This window comes from Leuciscus leuciscus, assembly GCF_965113295.1.
Source record: "Leuciscus leuciscus genome assembly, chromosome: 24".
In the NCBI taxonomy this organism is placed as follows: Eukaryota; Metazoa; Chordata; class Actinopteri; order Cypriniformes; family Leuciscidae; genus Leuciscus; species Leuciscus leuciscus.
The window spans coordinates 26029441-26050953 of NC_138723.1; the positions used below are offsets into that span (position 1 = coordinate 26029441).

General features: G+C 38.1%; 1 protein-coding gene and 1 long non-coding RNA gene across 3 annotated transcripts; one reads left to right on the forward strand and one right to left on the reverse strand.

Moving 5' to 3' along the window:
• The first annotated feature begins 55 nt into the window (after positions 1 to 55).
• Positions 56 to 2751, forward strand: LOC309489272. Its single transcript, XR_014202376.1, has 2 exons — positions 56 to 195; positions 2330 to 2751. It is a non-coding gene; the product is annotated as an uncharacterized lncRNA (long non-coding RNA).
• Positions 2547 to 20217, reverse strand: rab11fip1b (RAB11 family interacting protein 1 (class I) b). 2 transcript variants are annotated; one of them, XM_082157826.1, is made up of 6 exons: positions 19725 to 20217; positions 10847 to 11274; positions 8426 to 10025; positions 5063 to 6433; positions 3577 to 3688; positions 2547 to 3420 (listed from the first exon to the last, which is right to left on the reverse strand). In XM_082157826.1, exons 1-6 carry the CDS (start codon positions 20072 to 20074, stop codon positions 3214 to 3216), a joined length of 4068 nt encoding a protein of 1355 aa, XP_082013952.1. In that variant the 5' UTR covers positions 20075 to 20217; the 3' UTR covers positions 2547 to 3213. The 2 variants fall into 2 exon arrangements, with proteins under 2 accessions (XP_082013952.1, XP_082013953.1); XM_082157827.1 differs by lacking the exon at positions 5063 to 6433 and having other exon boundaries at positions 19725 to 20212.
• Positions 20218 to 21513: the final 1296 nt, after the last annotated feature.

Here is a 21513-nt window from a genome sequence, read left to right on the forward strand (position 1 = left end):
AAAACTTAACACACCAGCAAATAATATTCTCTTCTATGCATTTCTGACGTAATGAAGGTTATTTTATTTATTTTGTAGTTGGAAAGATTTTATTGTTAGTTAACAAGTTACCATCATGGGAAATTAGTGTCCGACAAAATATCAGTTTAATAAAATAACTGAGATTACAATAAAACTAATATAAAATGCAGAGGTGTCAAAAGTATTCACATTCATTACTCAAGTAGAAGTATAGATACTAGGGTTTAAAAAGACTTCTGTAGAAGTTGAAGTATCAACTCAAGCTTTTTACTCAAGTAAAAGTATAAAAGTTCTGGTTTCAAAACTACTTAAAGTATAAAAGTAAAAGTAATGTAAGGAAAAAAATGCCATTAAGGACAAAAGCTTAGGCCGCGCCACAGGGGCCTATAGTGCACTACCCCCCTCCTCAAAAAAACACATTTCTCTAAAGGCCATATTTGACTATAATTATATTAAAATGTTGATGTTGAAAAATTTGGGATGATGCACTAGGCTACCTGTTTCAGCCGTATATATGCCCATAGAAAATTAATTTTCGAAATAAATAAGCTAAATAAGCGGAGGAATCAGGAAACTAATAGGATAATGTATTAAGGTTTTTAGTCTATATTGACCTTAACAATACGTAAATTAATTAATTCTGTAATGTTACAAATAACTAATAAAGACATGGTGGCAGTTTAACAGAGACTTAACTTTACTCCACTCATAGTGCAATGCAATAGTGCAATACTGTCTTGTTCCTTGCTTTTTGAAGAAGCCAAACAGATGTCTGCATCTTTCATTAAAGGGATATAGTTCACCCAAAAATGAAAATCATTTACTCACCCTCAAACTGTTTCAATCCTGTATGAATTTCTTTCTTCTGATGAACACAAAAGAATATATTTTGAAGAATTTCGATAACCAGACAGTGGATGGACCCCATTGACTTCCATAGTAGGAAAAAAAAAATACTATGGAAGTCAGTGGCTACCATCAACTGTCTGGTTATCGACATTCTTCAAAATATCTTCTTATGTGTTCAGCAGAAGAAAGAAACTGGTTTGAAACAACTCGAGAGTGAGTAAATGATGACATAATTTTCATTTTTAACTAAGTGAACTAATCATTTAACAGAAATGAACTGTTGGCATATGTTTCACATCAATACTGTCCAGTTTGTCCTGTTGGACACGACACACAGCAATACTGTCGTGTCACTTGTGACCTCTGAGCCATGTTTTCAGTTTCCTAAGAGCACTGACACTTCTTTCAGTCCAGCTGATGAGACTGGGATGATTTGATCAACAGGCCTCTCATTTCAACAAGACCAGTCTTCAACAGACCAAGCAATGTTATTTTTTCATGTTTTATGGGGACTTTCCATAGAATGATTTTTATACTGTACAAACAAACTGTGTATTCTACCCCCCTATAGACTAACCTTACCTATTACAGAAAACTGTCTGCATTTTTACATTTTCAAAAAACAAAAGTCTGATTTATAAGCTGTTTTCGGAAAAAAAAGAAAGAACAAAAAAAGGACAAGGATTTCGAATATTGACATCTTTGTGGGGATATTTTGACCCTATAATGTAGAGTTGCGCGCACACACACACACACACACACACACACACACACTCTCTCTCTCTCTCTCTCTCTCTCTCTCTCTCGCACACACACACACACACACACACACACACACACACACACACACTCTCTCTCTCGCTCACTCGCTCACACACACACACACACAACACTCACACTCTCTCTCTCGCTCACTCGCTCACACACACACACACACTAACGATTATGTTAGTGTTATGTTACGATTGTCATTATATTGTAAAAACGTCTGTCCCCAAATCAATATTTGACGCGATTTGCCCCGTATTCTTGAGCACAGAACTGTTGATTTCTCCCTCGCTTACCGCATCTAGGTTTCCTTAGGACTCGGAGGAGTTTTGGCGCTTCGCACAACCAAATGTGACTACAGCCTCTCACAAGTTAGAAAGAAAACACAAAGCCAATCAGTTTAGCGATGTGTGCTCAGGAGGCGGGACTCCAGTGGCGGGAATTTTTTTTTTTTTAACGACGACAAGACGGAATGAAAACAAGCCGAAATGAACTAGGAGTAACGAGGCTATTTTTAAAATGTAAGGAGTAGAAAGTACAGATAATTGCGTGAAAATGTAAGGAGTAGAAGTAAAAAGTCATCTGAAAAATAATTACTCCAGTAAAGTATAGATACCCAAAATTTCTACTTAAGTAATGTAACGAAGTATTTGTACTTCGTTACTTGACACCTCTGATAAAATGCAATCAGTAAATTAATATACTAAGTGTGAACTATGGTAATATTATATTAACCAGTTATCGTTGCGAATGTAACACTAAAATGAATGTGGTTAGTCTTCCTCTCAGAGGAACAGCAGTATGTAAACATTACCAAGAGTGCTGTGTGTAGACAGTCATCTGACATTCACTCAATGCTTTTCATTATAATTAAAAATGCCTTCTTAAAAATGCACATAGACACAATGTTGTGAGGCAGGCCACACCTATGACATTCTTTATTTCAAAAGCAGAATAATACATTCTGAGAATAAGAGAATAATAATGCTGTAAAGTTACCTGACAAAAGGCATAACATACAAATGATCACATATTCATTATTTACAGATGACCTGATTCTTTTAAAGTGCTTCAATATGTATTAAATACAGTGCTCGGTCTACAAAACATTATACAGCTACATACACAATATAAAATATTTTGCATAAAGAATGATATACAGCACAATTTTGTTTACTTAGTGAAAATGTGGGGATCACTTCCATTGAATGCTTTGACCAAAACATTTAATAGATGATACCATGAAAACAGAAAACCAATCAAAGAATATTAGCAATTCAAATGGAAAAAGTGGACAGTAAAAACCTTTGGGGAAAATACTTAAATTCTTGAAATAAATCATGTTATCAGTTACATGGTTAGGTGGATCTGCGGCAAGCCAAATAATAAACATTCATGTTGTCACCATTTAGTGTGAGATGTCAAATCAGGTATACATCAACCTGATCTTCAGCTCAGTAGTGTGGTTTAGTGAAAGGCCTCTGTAATTTGCCCACAACCTTGTATTGTTGTTCATCCCATATTTGTGATAGTGCACATTAGATACAAAACCCTCTACTAGAAAAATACTGTCCCTCAAACGGATTTCTTCATCGAGGTCAAGGACATTAAGATGCTGGGGTTCTCCTCCATGACACGGACTAGAAGATTGTCTATATACTGCTCCAATTCCCCTATCTTAGAGTCCTTTTGTGAAAGCTGCACCTTCTGCTTTTCCAACAAGTTTATGAGTTCTTCATTGGTTAACTGGGAGTACGGCCCTGTCGCTTTAGCCTCTGGGACCTAAAAGATAGTTGGAACACAGAAATATCATCTTTAAAAAAAAAAGTCAAGTGAGAGGAACAACATCTTAAACACCATATCAAATTTCTGTTCAATGCATGGTAAACGGTTGCTCAATAGTAGATGAGAAACAAAAAGAAAAAAAGCTTACACTACCTTCATCTTGACTTGCATGTCATCTGTAATTGTAGCACATCTGGAATTGTCTTGGGTCTCTCTGAGGTCTGGATGATTGTCAGTGGTGCTCAAGGGTTTTACTGCATGTGGCCTGACAAGAGAAGGAGAGCTGTAAGTCTTACAGGCAGATCTAAGATCACAGGGGTGGAATACAAAGCAGTCAATCGGAGGAATCTGCAAGAAGATAATTATAAAAAAATAAAATAAAAAGAACAAATACATTGAGCCCTGAATTTGTTGGCTTTAATGCTGTGTTTCGCAACCCTGTTCCTGGAGGCACACAAACACTACACATTTTCCAACACTTCCTAATCAATCACACCTTAATCAACTCATCAGCTCGTTAGTAGAGACTTCTAGACCAGAAATATATGGGTCAGATAAGGGAGACATCCAAAATGTGCACTGTTTGGTGTGCCTCCACGAGCAGGTTTGGGAAACATTGCTTTAAAATGTACAACTGAAAATTGAAGCCTTTATTTCCAAAGATGAAAGTGTTCATATCTGTGGTTTTCACTGATTGGATAACCATTTTAGAGTTAATGTAAAAGGAGAAGGTTCACACTGGGATATTAAACACCCCATCCATTTCACCAGAGACTCTGAAAAGACAAAAGTTTATACCATTGTGTTTTTAAGAAAGACTAGCAATGTGGAACATCACATGGAAGTCCCAACAATGAGTAATCTAGGGTCCAGAGTGTGATCTGATGTAGACCAATATGCAAATCTTGCAGTCAGGCAATAAGTTACATGAACTTTTGTTGTTGTCTTCAACAGACTACTTTTTGGGAAGTTACACAAACATTATAAGAGCCAATTATAAGAGTTTTTGATGTTACTTGTCTAAAGAACAAACACAGTTGGCCACATCAAATGACAACTTCAACACCAAGCAAAGGGTTCTGTTGGTTATCAAACACACAAGCAGTAAGCAACAATTCGGGCAAGACAGGGGTACTAGATCCTGCTTCAGGAGGGCCAACTTCCTGCAGGTTTTAGCTCTAAGCCCAAATAAACACACCTGGACAAGATAATCAAGGTCTCCAATATTGTTAGAAACTTCTAGGGCTGCATTACCTAAAAACAAGTAGATCATAGACCACTAGTGCCAATGGTTTCTACGATCTACTTATGCTTTTGGGAAACGCAGTCCATGCCAGTATGTTGCGGCAGGTTAGAGCTATGCTTTGCAGTACAGTGGCCCTCCAGAAACTAGGTGTGCATCATCTCACAAAATATTCATGAGCCAAGATCATTCTAATACTACTGTCGGCTCTCCATTGAAATTGAGTAATTGAAAAGGACAAAAAAAAAAACCTACTTCTCTTGAGAGTAATTCTGTGTCGAACATTACTTCAAACTTTTCAATTCTCAAGAATTTTAACTAATGGCTAACAGGAACCTACCGTCGACATCTGCTACTACTTCTAAAGGTCTCTAAAAGTTCTACGAGAGGCCTCACCTGCAGAGTTTGAAGGCAGCAGTATCACCTGTTCTCTCATGTTCACTTCCATTATTCTGCACAGTGATGGACTTAACATCAATCGGTGAAACTCTGGCCTGTGGCAGAGACCGGTGCCCTGACCCTTGGCCTGCTTCCACTCTCAGAGGAGAATGTTCAGTCTTAGTTTGCACTTCATTTTTCTTGAGAGCTTGATTCAAGATTAGAGAAGGGTTTCCATGGGATAGGGATAAACATGAGGTTGACATGCTACTATTAATAGTTAATGACTCGTCTTGATCTGGTCTGGTGGGTTGACTGGTTGACTTCAGTACAGCTTCTGGTTGCTGGCTTGAGTTCTGGTTGCCAGTTGCTGCTGAATTGGCAGGAGGCAACGGGGCCCGACTCTTTTTGGAAACACCAATATCAGGCAGGACATTTTCAATATGGCAAAGAACTGTTCCAGGGATTGGTTCAGACCTTAAAGAAATGTCGTTTTCAAGAAAGTCTAGTTTACACTTTGCTGGCAAATCCGCTTGTCTACTGTCTCTTGAGGAAAGGTCATCAGAGTGCACAGACTCAGGTTTGGTGGAAGGCTCTTCAGATACAAGCTTTCCAGTAAACTGGTTTGAAGACTCATCTAGTTGATCAATGCAAGAGTTTGAGGTAGCTCTGTCTTCAACAAGGGATACAGCATGTTCAGTCAAGCAGACATTACGAATGGCTAGGTTGTTGGGTTCGGGTTTAGGTGCAGATGCAGAATTCTTGCATGATGTTGACTGTATTACAGGCTTTGGAGCTGGACCTTTGTTGTGTTTATTTACTTTGACCTCGGTAGATATAAAAGGGTTGGTTTCTTGTCTGTTACTGGGAAGACTCTGGCTAAGATGTGATAAACTGGTGTTCCTAAAATTGTCTGCGTCAAAAGTCCTTGACTCATCCTGCGAGACTGGGCGCCCTTGGTTCATCTGGTCTTTTTCCTGGAATCTAGTAGTTCTCCATTCTCCAATATGAGGAGTCATCGTAGATTGGTCTGCGTGTTCATTTTGCATTTCTTGCCTGTTCTTTGAGACATCTGGTAGTAAAGGTGCGGGACGTTTGTCTTGTCGTAAACTGCAGGAATCAGAGTCTCCACCTTCCTCAGATGCTCTAGATTGAAAACTTTGTGTGGCTTGAGGAATTGCTGGTGCTCTTGGAGGGATGTCTGGTTTTTCCATCTGCGCCTTGTTCTGGGGAGGCACCGGGGCACGTCGTTTCTTCTCTGATCTTTCTGCGATGTTTCTGAGACTGACAACGCTCTCTGTGTTTCCGCTAATAACATCAGAATCATCTAAGAATGGGTTGGTGTTTGGCACAGATGCTTGTGAAAAGAAGTTTCCAGAAACAGAAGAACTGAAGGAGCAGGATTAATGAGAGGGAAGATTAAACTCGATCAAACACATCTGCTAAAAGTCTAAATACGTTGCAAGATAAAGCCACTTTGCTTTGCTCAATAACAATCAAAACCACTGAAAGCATTAAACACATTAAAACTGACCCTATTTACTTTCATTAAAAACCAGGATTAAAATTATGCCATAATTTACTCAATCTCATGTCATTCTAAACTTGTTTGGAATAAGTCTATGGACATTTATTACATTTGAGCAACAAAGCTTTCTGAGACAAATTCAGAAGGAAAATTTGAGGACAGAACGTTCTTTCTTTAACTGCTAGAGATAACTGGTTTAGATTTAAAGAGCCACCCACAAATCGTGTTGTCTACTTCCAGTCTCCTACACATTCCAGAACCATTATGAAGCCCTCAAGTCTAAACACATGAGTCAGAGAAAAGGAACTGCTTGATCAGCTGTTTTCCAGGGAAAACAGTTTCCTCTGGATTTATCCAGTTTCCTCTGGGTTAGACCTCAATCAAGTACCACACAAGAGTTAACACAAAGAGGGTTAGAGACCTTATAAATATCTGTCAGCATTAATGCATCTCAGCAGAAAATAAATAGATAAACAGATACGACAGTAAGAAAGATTTCGTTTATTCAGGTTTTTGTATTTCATTTGGTTAAGGGTTATTCAACTTAGTCGGTATGGCAATCATCTTCAGAAAATATGATAGAGAAAGACTAATAGAAGTTGTACATGTCTCTATTATATTGGGAGTCCTTGAAAAAGTTTCAAAACAACTGCTTCTCATGCAAGACGTTTTTAGGACATGAACAGACACGCTCACAACCACACACACACACACACACACACACACAGAGTACTGCATATTTCATTATGGTGCTAAAAGCTCTTAGAGGCCGGTGTTAATCATGGCAGCATGGTGTTATGGACCCTACCACACTGAAATTGAGTCTAAGCATACCACAGAAACACTGAGAGACACTTCCATGTCTTTAATATTAAAGCTGTGATCACAGGTCATGGATTTGCCTTCCAGCAGAATTGGTAAAAAGGAGACGTTTGGAGAATGATTTGAAACAGTTCTGTGAAATGATACATGAATGAGTTATGAAGAACATGGACTGTCAGTAAGCTCCAAAGACGTTGAGTTGTTAGAGTCTGCCGGATGTCTGTCAAGCCACAAACTTCATGAAAAAGGAGTGCTTCCTTTTGGTTCTGATTGGTAAACAAACTTGGAGGGATGGGGACATTAAATTTAACATTTAATATAATATTCAACAATAATATTGATCTGCCTGCATTGACACTATTATACAAGAACTGAGCTGGACGATGACATCATGGTTTATATATAAATGAACTAAATTAATAACTTTTTTTTAAAACAAAAATAAAACATCACTGAACTTTAGTTGGACTGTGACGCTTTTTTCTTCTGGAAACAAACTTTTTTGCATTATTTTCCTGTTTTCTCTGTAAAGCTGCTTTGAAACAATCTGTATTGTAAAAAGCGCTATATAAATAAAATGTGACTTGACAAGCTAAATACGTTCAACTGACTGGTCAATTTGCTGTCAAATAAATTTTTATTTTTAAAATGTAGTAGTTTGCTTATTTATATTTTAGAACGGTTTAAGCAAGATACCATTTGTCCAAAATCTACCCCAAATACAGTAGCTGCATATTAAACATAAAAAGTGTTCTGATTGGCTGATTTTAACACTTACCACAGCATTTTGCTTTCACTGCTTTCATAAATTACTAAGATGTCATGTTGTGGTTTAGGGCCTGATTCATGTAACACAAACAGATATTCTGTGTAAATCATAAAATAAATAAAAAAAACATTCTTAGGCAACAATTAATATAAGATTGAATTCATTAAGGATTTACATGAAAAATCTGTTCATGTTTCATGAATAATGCCGAAGGGTGTAGTTTAAATACACAAGCTTCTGTGGTTTCAGGTAAGAAACTGACCTTGGCTTGACCGCAGACACTTTGGTTGAGCGACTGAGGGCTTCAGGTTGAGGAACGGTGGCTTGCTCGAAGGGATTGGTGGAGCTCTCATCTACTGAGAGAAGGTCTTCAAAGGGATTGGTGGATGGGGTGAAGTCTGAGTTGATCTTGTCAGGTGCTTTACTTGTATTCAGTCGAGCACTCCTGGGTTTCACCTCGGGCCGCTGTTCTTTCTCTTTCCTCTGTCTCTCCATTTCTTCTTTCTCTTGCCTGATTCTCTCCTGGTCTGCTTTCTCTTTCAGCTTCCTCTTCTCCTCTTCCTCAGCCATTTTTCTCACCTGCTCCTCTCTCATCCTTTCTTCCATTTTCTTTTTCTCGAACTCCACCTTCTCTTTTTCCAGCCGTAACCTTTCTTGCTCTTTCGTTTCTTTCTCCTCAGTCATTCTTCTCTCCTCTTCCCTTTTCCTCTTTTCCTCTGCTTCCACCTTTTCTTTTTCCTTCCGTCGTCTTTCCTCTTCTTCAGCGCGTCTTCCCATCTCAATCTTTCCCGTCTCTCCTTTTTTTCGCAGCTTTTCATTCTCAAGTCTTGTTCTCTCCTCTTCCTCCATTTTTCTCAGTTTATCTTGTTCCTTCCTTGCCTTTTCCTTTTCCTCTTCCTCCATTCTCTTCCTTTTCTCCTCTTTGATCCTCTCCTCCTCAACCCCTCTTTTTTCCTCTTCCTGTCTAATTCTTTCCTGTTCCTTCTTTATTCTGATAATTTCATCCTGCTCAATCCTTTTCCTTTCTGTCTCCTCTTTCTCAATCCTTCTTCTTTCCACTTCCTTTTTCTCTAGCTTCCTCTTCTCTTCCTCCTTCTCCATCCGTTTCTGCTCCTCTTCCCTCTCTATCCTCTTTCTCTCTTCCTCTCTCTCAATCTTTTTTCTCTCCTCTTCCTGTTTCTCTAGCTTCCTCTTCTCTTCCTCCTTCACCATCCATTTCCGCTCCTCTTCCCTCTCTATCCTCTTTCTCTCTTCCTCCCTTTCAATCCTTTTTCTCTCCTCTTCCTGTTTCTCTAGCTTCCTCTTCTCTTCCTCTCTCTCCATCCGTTTCCGCTCCTCTTCCCTCTCTATCCTCTTTCTCTCTTCCTCTCTCTCAATCTTTTTCCTCTCCTCTACCTGTTTCTCTAGCTTCCTCTTCTCTTCCTCTCTTTCCAACCGTTTCCTCTCCTCCTCTAATCTCTTTTTTTCCTGTTCTCTCTCAATCCATTTCTCCTCTTCAGCCTGTCTCCTTTCCTCCTCTAGTCTTTCCCTGACTTTCGCTTCCTGTTTCCTCTGTTCCTCTTGTTTTCTGTGCATCTCTTCCACTGAATTATCTTGAGTTTGCAGGTCAGAGGTTTTAAGAGAGTTCACTGAGGTTTTCTGGTCATGACCTCTGCGCAGGTCCTCCATGGACCCATGGCCTGAGCTGTTCAGGCTGAAGGTGGAACCAGCTCTGTTCTCTTGCTCTTTCGTGTAGACATGACTGCCATTGATGCACACATTGCCCTGCACCATGCCCGTTCCAAGAGAGCCGGTACCTTGGGAAACCTTGCTGTCGGAGCTTTCAGTCCGCTTGTGCTTCAGAAATTTAAATTTCTTTTTGCCTTTGAAGATAAAAAGAGATATCAATAATATAACACCACTGAAATTTCTCACTAATTTAAAGATTTTGGCAGACACCTGCACAGAACAAAAACAGCAGACGGACTGAATGAAAATGCAAATTCACTCTCTGACAGTAGGTGGCGCTTATGGAACAGCAGCGGTTTCTTAAGGTAACGCTTGTACACCGCAGCGCTGCGCTTGTAAACACTATTTTATACGGAGGTAAGAGGAAAAGAAAATGCAATCAGTCCAATTTTTATATTTTTCTTATTTTTTTAAACATTGTGAACAGAGCTTGTTTGTGCCTGGTACAGTATTTACTCTGCTGGCACGTCTGTATCTGTCCTGTGCTAACGCACTGTTTACAGACTTCGAAATATTTCCACACAAATGAGATTTTGGTAAATGATTGCAATAGAGTTTGTGCGCAAGTCCAGAATAGAGATCGGCCAAAATAAAACAAAATGTATGGCCGGTCGACTGGTGCATCTCTATTAATATAGGTCAGAATTTTAAATGAATATGACTTGATTCCTTATGTCATTGGGAAATACTTTATAGTTTTAATTTTAGAATAAATAAATAAATAAATATGATTTGATTCCAACTTCAGCTAAAGCAGACTAAACCAGTATAATTAATAATGGATAATATCAATATTTACATTTGGCAGATACAAGAGCATAAATTAATCAGTTCATGATTACTCTCATGATCGAATCCATAACCTTGGCATTGCTGCCATTAAACTGTACTAACCTACAAGAACAATATGGTAGCAGATATATCAATATTGCAGCAATGCATTGTGTGGTGATACCTTCAGGAGACTCTACATTTAGGCCAGACGATCTGCTCAGACTGATGGCCGAGTCTTTTTCAGGCAGGGTGGCGAGCGTGGACATGGACTGGGACATGTTACGGTGCAAACCCGGCTTGGGTGCAAAGAGAGACTTCAGTTTATTCTTCTTTTTGGCTCCAGGTGTGACGTCAGGTTCTTCCTCACCCTCGCTATCAGTCAGTACCTGTCCAAATGAAGGCACAATGGCGGAAGCAGAATCTGACATCCCATCTTTCTTTTTCCCTTTAAGCTTATCCTTAAGCTTGCCAAGCCGTGAGCGTGACTTGTCCGGCCCGGACAGGTCATACATGCTGGCTGTCATGTTGTTCCTCATGAACTGAATATCTAGGAGCACCTCACCCCGGTCTTTGTCAGCTTTCCCCGTCTTGCCCATCAATTTAAACCATCTGTTGGAAACAAATAGCACAGGATGTTTAGTTTCAAGCATTTTTCATTTCCCAGAGAACCCCCGTCATCAAAGAAAAAAGAAAGCCAGAGGCAAGATTGAGATAAAATATGAGATTTTAGAATAAGATTGTGTCGTGCCATGTAGTTACACTTTGCAAAACTGGTCAGAATTGCAAAAATGACAAGGTTATTGTGCACTCAAAGCTATGGGATTCCAAAGTCCAAGTAAATAGTTTTATGTGATTGTTGACATTCCTCAGCGACTAAACCAGAGTGGCATATTACGGTTCAATGACCTAGACATTGTCTTGTTATAACTCAAGGACACTGGCGGAGAATGATTTCAGGGTCCAAAACAAAAACAAACAAAAATCGACTGCATTGGACAGTTTGAATTTAAAACCCTGCATTTTCCTTTTGGGCATCAATAAAATAGGTCCATCAATCTAAAATGCCCAAAAAACAACGTACAACCTTGAGCAAGCGGTTTCTGAGCAACAATAAGAGACATATCAAGTTGTAGGAAATTAATGACTGAGCTAACACGACTGTAAGAAACAACAAACTTAGATCCATGAAAAACCGAGGAATAAGATGAGGACACAAGGTTGCTGTAACGGCACACAAACCTCATTTTATGGAAAAGCAGTGGCGTATGGCTGTGAGAATTGAGTGGGTGGCTTAGAAAAGCAATTTAGAGAAAGCTCTGTGAATGACACATTACTGACACTCAGGGCAGAAAACACACTTTGGCATATTAGGGTCAGATGAGGAGTTTACGAGGAAAAAAAATGGCAGTTCACTAAAACCTTATAAGAGCCAAACAGGTTTCTTTAAACAACTTTAATCATTGCAGGAAAACCCAATATAAAATATGCCAGATAGTGCCTGGCATAAGGTTTGTGATAAAATAAAATAAATCCCTAAGTCTGTGTAAATAGATTCACGTGATTGTTGACATTCCTCAACACCAATAAACCAGAATAGCACATTACAGTTCAATGACCAAGTGACTGTCTTATCGTAACTCAAGGACACTAGCGGAGGACAATGACTTGAAAAGTCTACTGCATGCATAGAGGGATAATTGTCTCAAATGAAAGTGCATTTTGAAATTAAAATCTGCATTTTAGACAAAATAGGAAAAAGCCATATATAGGCTAAAATACGAGTGCCTGACTTCAGGGTTTGGCAATGAAATGCTTGGATAATTGTCTTGTTTTCTTCTAAGAGGTCCAGAGGGGAAAAAAATGGAGAACTGGTGATGATCACTATTGAATTGAGTCTTTATGCCTCTCAACAAGCCACTTAAACAGCAGCTGCTACTTTAAGGTCTTGTTTCACAGACAAGGCTTAGATTAAGCCAGGATTAGACATTAAGTAGCTTTTTAATCGTGCCTTAGAAAAAAAAAAAATATTACTGGTGTGCATCTTGAGACAAAACAAGGGCTGACATATTTGAAGATATTTTTCAGTTAACAGCTCATTTTAGTCTGTGAAACCAGGGGTTTGTGTTCATGACGACAGAACATGCACTGGACACAGTGAGTAATACAGTGATGATAATGCTGTGGAGAAAATAACATGTTGGGCGTGTGTTTAAATACTCTGTGTCTATCTGATGAATAATACTGTGATGACTCTGGAGCTAAATATAACCCTGGGATTATTAGTAAATGATCTCTGCCGCTCTCCTACGCCTCAACAACATTTAGCACCATTACACAGCACATCTACGTCAGAGAATAACATACTGGCTAGTAATAATGGACAATATTGCTAAAAACAACTCCATTTCGGCCATGATATTTATATATTTGCTCTGAAATGGCTCAAAAAGCTGGGGGTTCTTTTATCAGAGAGATCATAATCAAAATATAGATTGTTGTTGCCAAGCAGAAGTAAAACAAGAAGAAGTACACCAATTTAGTTTTATAAAATACTCAAATCTTGTTTTCCACACTGATTTGCATTAAATTAACTTGAATGATTTTTATGCAACATAATATATCTAAACAGCAATATTCACCTATATATTAACTAAAACATTTTAAAAGCATGTAAAATTTCAAGACCATTTCACTAGGTTATCATTCAAATCATCACAATGTTGGTTAATTTTGTTCTGACAACAAAGCAATATTGAATATGCAATCAAGATTTTATCACAAGGCTTTTAATGTCGCTTGACTACATTTCTGAATCACAGCATGGATGTTTTAATGTTTACTACACGGAAATAATCTAATATTTGATATGGCAGAGTTTTGGCTTTACTAGACATAAAACTAAGAGCCTGAATAACTGAAATCATGGTGTAAAACAGGAATTTCAAGGCATTAAAAAGAAGTGGTTAGGGGGCTGGTAACCAGAAAGTTGCTGAATCAAGTCCTGGAGAGACTGAACCATAAGCAATCACAATTATGCCTTTAAACAATACATGTTCAAACCAACTAACTACACAATGACAAGAGAAACGGCTTTGCACAAGCATCTGGGAGGTGCTCATTTCACACGACATGTTCGGACAACACCTCACACCCATAGAAATGCACTGATGCAAACTGTGATGTCATTCAGACCGCGGTCAACTGCACACAAGTTGCATTACAGTTCTGTTCACAGAAGGGAAGTTACAACAGGGTGTTGTCTTGTTTGAGAGTTTTTTTTTTTTTTTGTGAGACCTTTTAGATAAGCTAGTCAAGAATTAACTTAACATGAAAACGAGCTATTTTTAATAAAAAAAAAAAACACAAATGTTAAAATCATGCAATGTCATTACTTTAAAATAATATATTAAAGTGATATTTACTTTTGATGTTACATCATGATTTCTCCATTACAAAAATATATTCTTAAAATGTTCCTCATAAAATTCACTTAAAATTCTCTTTGGAAACAAGTGTCTTCAGATTTTAGTATTATCGATATACTATTATAGTTTTTGTTAATACTTTGAATTAGGTTTTTATTTTTAAACATGTTTCTTTAGTTGTTTTTTTAGTTTTAGTTTAGTTATTATAAATTTAGTTATTACAGTACTTCAACTTAAACTGTTTTATTTTAATATAATTTTTTCTTCATGTTCGAAATAAAGATATCAAATCAACCATACAGCATAGGACAAAGTGATCAAAATATATTTTTTATTAATTTATGTGAAGTGTACACTTGTCAAACCAACATGTGGTAATAAAGTTGTAAAACAATTATTATTTCACTAATTTAACACATTAAAACATGCTCATATATAAGTGTTCATTGACCATTTGTTGAAGTGACAATTTTGTGCCCTCCTTATGGAAAGTGTCAGGTAAGAGAATAAAAAAAACAAAATAAGTAAAGTTCTTGATAAGCTCATGTTCTGCCCTGAAAGATCCTCAATAACAGCAGTGCCCTGACAGGAAGCACTCGCAGCATCAGATGAATCAGCACTGGATGTCTCATTGTTCCAGTGTGTCTCTCAACAGCTTGACTTCCTGTATGTGCCAGTGCGCTGATAAGACCGCGGACTGACAGGACTGTTTTATCACACACAGCAGCGCAGGGACCTTGCTTCACTTAGTTGCTGATATTCAACAAACTATCTATGTTGCTCAGACATATTTTGTCATGTGACAAAAACATGATGCTTTATAGGAACTTATTGATATTTCCAAACCAGTAACTTTGTGTAACAATACAAAGTGGGTTGAAAATAAACAATGTTGGTGGTATATGTAAATTAACAATGTTTACTCGTTCTCCATGTTACCTGGGCCGAGAAATTTGTCTGAAAAAGTCTGCCAGATGAAGCAAAACACACCAGTTTGAAATGTTGCTGATTTTCCATGGCAGAATTCTCTCCATATTTACGAGTCTTTGCAGCCTTTAATCACTGCCTATACAACGCTCTGGATCCTTCACTGGAAACCGCAAGTAACTCACTCCCGCTAAACGTTTACTATTTGAATTCCTGCACACATTAACAGTACAAGTCGACACCATTATGACTAAACGTTTCGAGGTATTTCCTACTAAAGCAAGGCGATTTTTTACTCTGGTAAGCCTATCCATGGCAGACTGGTGGAAGCGGCCTTGGAATGCCCAGTTTTCCTATTTAAGTCTTCATAATCTTGAATTATTTCTGCTGAGATAAAAGACATTAAATTTAACTTATTGCAAAAATCAAGCGTAGCGTCAGTTCTGGCAGGTCACGTTAGTCAAGCTCGCATCAGCTGACTCTCAGCTGATCCACGTCTACCTATAGGAATACGACGCCTATCACAGCATCCATATTAAGGGTGTCACGATTCTCCAAATCCTCGATTCGATTACATTTTCGATTTCTAAAGTCACGATTCGATTCGATTCTCGATTTAAAAAAAAGTTTTTTTTGAAAGCACATGCTAAGCCATTTTTAGACTTTTATGCAATATAATAATATCTGACCTTTGTTCGCAATGTACCACACACACTAGATTGTCAAATTTAAAACGTTTATTAACAACAATGTAACAATAACTTATATCTTCAGTCAATTGGAAACTTAAACAATATAACCTATTACAGTCCTGGGGCTCCCTGGACTCCTCAGAGCAGTCACAGGCGAATGGCACGGCGTTTTAAATTGGGTTCCCACAGCGTTTGCAACGCAGTACGAGAGAACGTTCTCGTAAGGGAACGTACTTGGTTACTTACGTAACCTCGGTTCCCTTAGAGATAAGGGAACGAGTACTGCGTTGCCCTGCCGTGCTTTTTCGCTCATATCAGGTACTTCGCTTCAGTCGATTTAAACCTAAAGTCCTTTGGCGAATTTTCTCTGAATTTATACACTTCAGCCGCGTCCAAATTGGCGCGCTCGAGGTTGGCAGGGTGCCAAGCGCTCCTACTCGCCATAGGTTCGTGCAGTTGCCGCAGCACAGCCAATCAGCTCACTCAGACGAGCTATGATGCTCTCGCTGTGCAGCTGCAATGCGTTTTAAAATAAAGGCTTCAATATTCTCGAGAAAAGGAGTTTTACCTATTACAGGCAAGCCGAGCTGACGTGACATATGGGGCGTGGCAGCATTGACGATTCCATTTTTTGATTCGATAATCGAGATTGAGCATTAATTTCTATTGATTTTGATTTAAAATCGAAATCGTGACACCCTTAATATATATATATAAGCTCTTCAGTATTATCAGCTGCTATCGTGTTTCTCAGGAGTGAATTACCCTCCTCCCTCCCCAGCTCCTCCTCTCGTCTGTCAGGATTTGGTATTTTAATTCCCCTTGAATTAGACTAAACACTTGAATTAGACTAAATTCTCGAATTATGTTGTACATTAAAGTCTTGAATTAATAATATCTGCAATACATTCATGTTGGTTCTGTTCTGTTTACCCTAAGGGGGGTTATCGCTGCTCTCCTGCTCTTATCCATGCTAGGCGGATTAGATGCACAGGGAGTTCTCACCCAGAACAGAACTATACCGCCAATCCAAACTGTATGCTAACTGTCAATCGTATATGACTATAGTGATCCTGACAGAACCTGTAATATTCAAAGGAGACAAGACGACAACAGGCTGCCAACAACGAAAACTTTGTTAGCAGTCGGAGAAGACGTGCTCCCATTCTGCCTGAGTTACTGTGGATGAATAAGGTCACGCAGAAAGAAACGGCTGATGACTTTCGGGAGCTTCTGTATTAGCATGAGGCATTTAGCATATTTTAGGCATATCCTCTGAAGCGTCCTCTATATGTATGACAGAGAGAAAACTAAATGCTTTCTTGACTTTGAAGTCTGAAGCAGTTGACAAGCCACGCTAACAGAACTGGAGTTATCAGGCAACATGTGTGTCAAAGCCGGAGAGAGAACTGGGGCACAAACAGAACAATCAGAAACCAGAAAAAGGGATGTTAGATATTTGACCTTCTCCAAAATACTGTTTTATTTAAAGAACTGTACAATATAACAGGGGAATCTGAGTGCAAGCTTAAATGTGCACAGAAGGGGTGTGAGTTACACACCAAGGCTCTGATGGGTGTTAAAACACATACACTGATGTTTAAAAGTTTAGGGTTGGTAAGGTATTTTAATGTTTTGAAAGAAGGCTCTTATGCTCAACGCTGCATTTATTTAATCAGAAATACAGTAAAACAGCAATATTGTGAAATATTACAATTTAAAATAACCATTTTCTAATATTAAAATATTTTAAAATGTAATTTATTCTTGTGATGCAAAGCTGAATTTTCAGCATCATTACGCCATTCAGTCACATGATTCTTCAGAAGTAATATGCTGATTTGCTGCTCAAGAAACATTTATTATTTTTATAAATATTCAAAAGAACAGCATTTATTTGATATAGAAATCTTTTATAACTTGATCAATGTCTTTACAGTCAATTTTGATCAATTTAACACATTCTTGCTGAATAAAATAATTCATTTCTTTAAAAAAAAAAAGAAAAAAGATTATTATAATCATCTCAACTGACTCCGAACATTTGAACGGCAGTGTAACTGACTGTTAGCCTTAATACCAAAAATTAATAAATGTTAACTAATGCCAAAAAAATAAATAAACGTTTTATAAGTAATGACATTTATTTTCTAATATTATGATAAAAGAAAAACCAGGAACTAGCCTAGTTAAGAACAGTAGATAAGAAAATACTGATATCAGTGAAATTCGTAGAGAAGTACAGCAAAGAGAAGTACAGGAAATAATTTAAAGTGTTGGCAGAAAGAATGAATCAGCTTCTTGAAAATTAAGCAATATACTGGTTTCAATACAAGTTATGCTTAATTGATGTAGCATAATGCTGATTACCACACACACACACAAAATAATACAAAAAAAAAAACATATATCAAATAACAATGTATTAAAGATTCACATTTTTACTTTTAGGTCCTCCAAAAATTGGCCCCATTCAACCTTTTTTTTTTCTTTTTTTTTTTTTCTTTTTTAAGAAAAGGAAGGACATGTGATGTCAAATCAGTTAATTTTGTGGTAATCGACACTGCCGCAAATGCTGTCATTTGAGCTCAACTGAATTGAATCTTGAATATTCAAATGAGCTTTTCCAGCGATAACACCCTGTTGATGTCAGTCAGCCACAAGATTGGCATCTAATCCTTTAAATCACCATAAGAACGGCAGATCAGTTCACAAGAAACACAGAGGTCCAGTATCGCACGAGTCCGCTTACTTCGAGACACCTGACTGTGTTTCCGGTTCCTCTGACCTGAGGGGAACAGCAGCCCACGCTGGAACAGGACAAGATATCACTTACTTAGCATAATAAACTCTATCACATCACAACAGGAAACGTCTCAGTCAGACTCAAAAGAACCTGACGGCATAGAAGCCAGTTCATTAGAAAACAGCTTTCATTCTGACTCAACAGTGAGATGAACTTATAGAGAAAAACAATTATTCGGCAGAAGGCCAGACGTGCGCTGGCTGCCTTTGAGCATGAGATTGAATTAGTTCTCGTAATGAAAATGACCAGACGAGGAGTAGCCTCATAAGCTTTATGCATTTACAAGCAAACAATGAAAGTCATTCAGAGAGCAGGTGAAGAAAACAAGCTCTTTAAAGCAATCTCTTCAAATCCAGAAGGTCAGAATGCCGTGACGGATTTGTGTGCCACTTTTTAAATTTCAGTTCTGACCTTTGCCGTGACTTATGTTACAATGATGTCTAGAGCTAAACTAATTTATTCATGAAGTCTGTGCATAATGTACACCGTGTGGCTCTGGATTACAGCGAGATGGAACGATCACCAGATCTTTTGTTGGTTTCACCAGACCTTTAACAAACATTCCAGTGGAAGGCCAGTGGAATTTCCATCAAACAATCCTAATAAGCTCAAACAAGAATCACATATTATCCCACTGGATAAACTGAAATTCTGAACAAATTAACCCAAAATAGGAATTTCTATCCAACAAGTTATTATCGGTTTGATCTTATTATGAGTTTCCACATTCGATTAGCGTTCATTTAGGGTTTTCTGATCCTTAAAAGAAAACATGGAGGTCTGTGAGAGTTCTGGTTGAGGGGGGAGAAATCCTGTTTCCTTCGGTCTAGTGTACCATGACCAAGTGCATGAGAGAATGCCAAGCTCAGCTCATTATTTCCACATAAGGAAGATTTGATGGCATCCCTCAGCACAGAAGTATGCTTGTGAAATACCATTCAAACACTAATAAGAAGCAGAGAAAAGTTACATGCACTTGAGAAATGCCTTAGTTTGTCAGAAGGATATCAGATATCCTCTGCCAAATGTGCGGTGTGTGTATGTAGGCCTATGTATGTATATGTATTTATTTATTTATTTATTTATGTATATGTGTGTGTATATATATATAAAAATATAAAATGTTTCAGTGTAATGGATTTCATGTGACGCAACAGAACTCAAGAATGCACATGTCATCAGGATACATATAGAGTCACGTTCACTCACTCTGGTTTATTACGGGATTTATCGTCCTGGAGCTCCAGGAGGTTGACGGTCGCCTGACCGAGTGTTTTATCGGGTCCCATCAGAGCCCGGTGCATCACACACACCTGTAGGGTGCAGCGCTCCGCGTTACTGGGGTGAAAGAGCGGCAGGTCGAACGCGGCCTCCTCTTTCCACACCGGCGCGACGCTCTTCTCGGCCACCGCCGTGGAGAACTTATCCTTAGCCACCTGCATGATGGCGTACGCGTCGTTGGTGCCATTCTTCCCTTTGATCCGCAACCCCCGCGCCTGGAGCACCGTTACCTGGACGCTGGTGGGATACCACTGCTGGCTTTGCTCTGCCAGAGACATTTCTGTGAAAACCTAACCCGTGTCTGTTGGAACTGACAAAGCAACAAGGACGCGCGAGCCGTCCTGCCAGAAGAGAAGTTGTGTCAAAGGTCCGTTAATGTTTCGTTGGAAAAGTTTCACTTATCCTGTGAAGCAACAAGTGAGCGTCATTCTGAGGCCACGCCCACACGCCTGTTCATGTGGAGCAACTGCGTGTGGGCGTGGCCTGTTGTGACGCAACGAATAATTGTTTCATTGGGCAGAGCTGGAAACAATCTACCCCGCACTTATTTTATAAAAAAAATTATTTTGATAAGTGTAAATTTCACATTCATAAATGTGCATTTAAAATGAAGTGAAGCATTATATTGAGTCAATATTGCCCTCGAAGAAACAAAAAGCTATTCGAATTTTACAAACATGTAGGCTACATTCTTTAAGTATTCCCATAATACTGTTTATACCTCCCCCTAGCATTTGAAATGTATTGAATTTGTATTGTTTGTTTTGATATTTCTACACACACACACACACACACACACACACACACAAAAGCTGGAAACTCTCTGAAAAAGGCTTAATTTGTGTGCTTCTCTCTCTCTCTCTCTCTCTCTCTCTCTCTCTATATATATATATATATATATATATATATATATATATATATATATATATACACTATCATTTTGATTTCTAAGGAAGGTTTATGGACTATCTCTAAGATTTTATTTACATGACAATGCCTAAATTAAACCATGACTAATGCTTCTTGCAACTTGTTTTTAGCAACAACTTGTGTCATTGCACACACTAAAATAATTGATGCTTCTTTCAATTATGACTCTTTAATAGAGATGTATAATTAAATTGTCTAAATTTAGACATTGGAGAACTGCACAGTGTCACAAAGCAACAATTATACTAAATTGTCATGCTGGCAGTGACCAGTTCTATTGTTCATGAAAAAAGGAACACAAATGAACATGATCTATTCTGTTCTTATTGCAAAAGAGATTTAAAACTTAAAAGAAAGACTTTTCTGCTAAGAACACAGTCCACATTCTGATATATAGAGCAAACCAACAGAGATAAGCCATTTAAGATACTAAAACAAACACTTCCACCCTGATTACTTCAAATAAAGTTTTATAATGACCTAATATAGAGATAGATTCAACCAAAACAAGGAATTGTTTGTGGGAGTTATACCATTGTGTACCGTACAGCTGCTTTACAGCTGAAATTGAAGTTTTACAACATGTCTATTCCTGTTTATTACTGTGAAACTGCTTTTGAAGCAATCTGCATTGTATAAAGCGCTATATGTGACTTTACTTGTTTCATAATTTATAATTGTATATGAATCTGTTGTTGTTCTACAAAACACCAGGTATTAACACAAAGTCACCATCATACATTACTGATGAACCTTCATTGTCATTCAGGGTTAGTAAACATGAGGA

Coding starts and splice junctions, on each gene's coding strand:
- rab11fip1b (XM_082157826.1), bottom strand. CDS start 20,074: ATGTCTCTGGCAGAGCAAAGCCAGCAGTGGTATCCCACCAGCGTCCAG. Junction 10,026..10,846: donor AAATGTAGAGTCTCCTGAAG/GTATCACCACAC, acceptor TTATCTTCAAAG/GCAAAAAGAAATTTAAATTT. Junction 6,434..8,425: donor GTGTCTGCGGTCAAGCCAAG/GTCAGTTTCTTA, acceptor CTGCTCCTTCAG/TTCTTCTGTTTCTGGAAACT.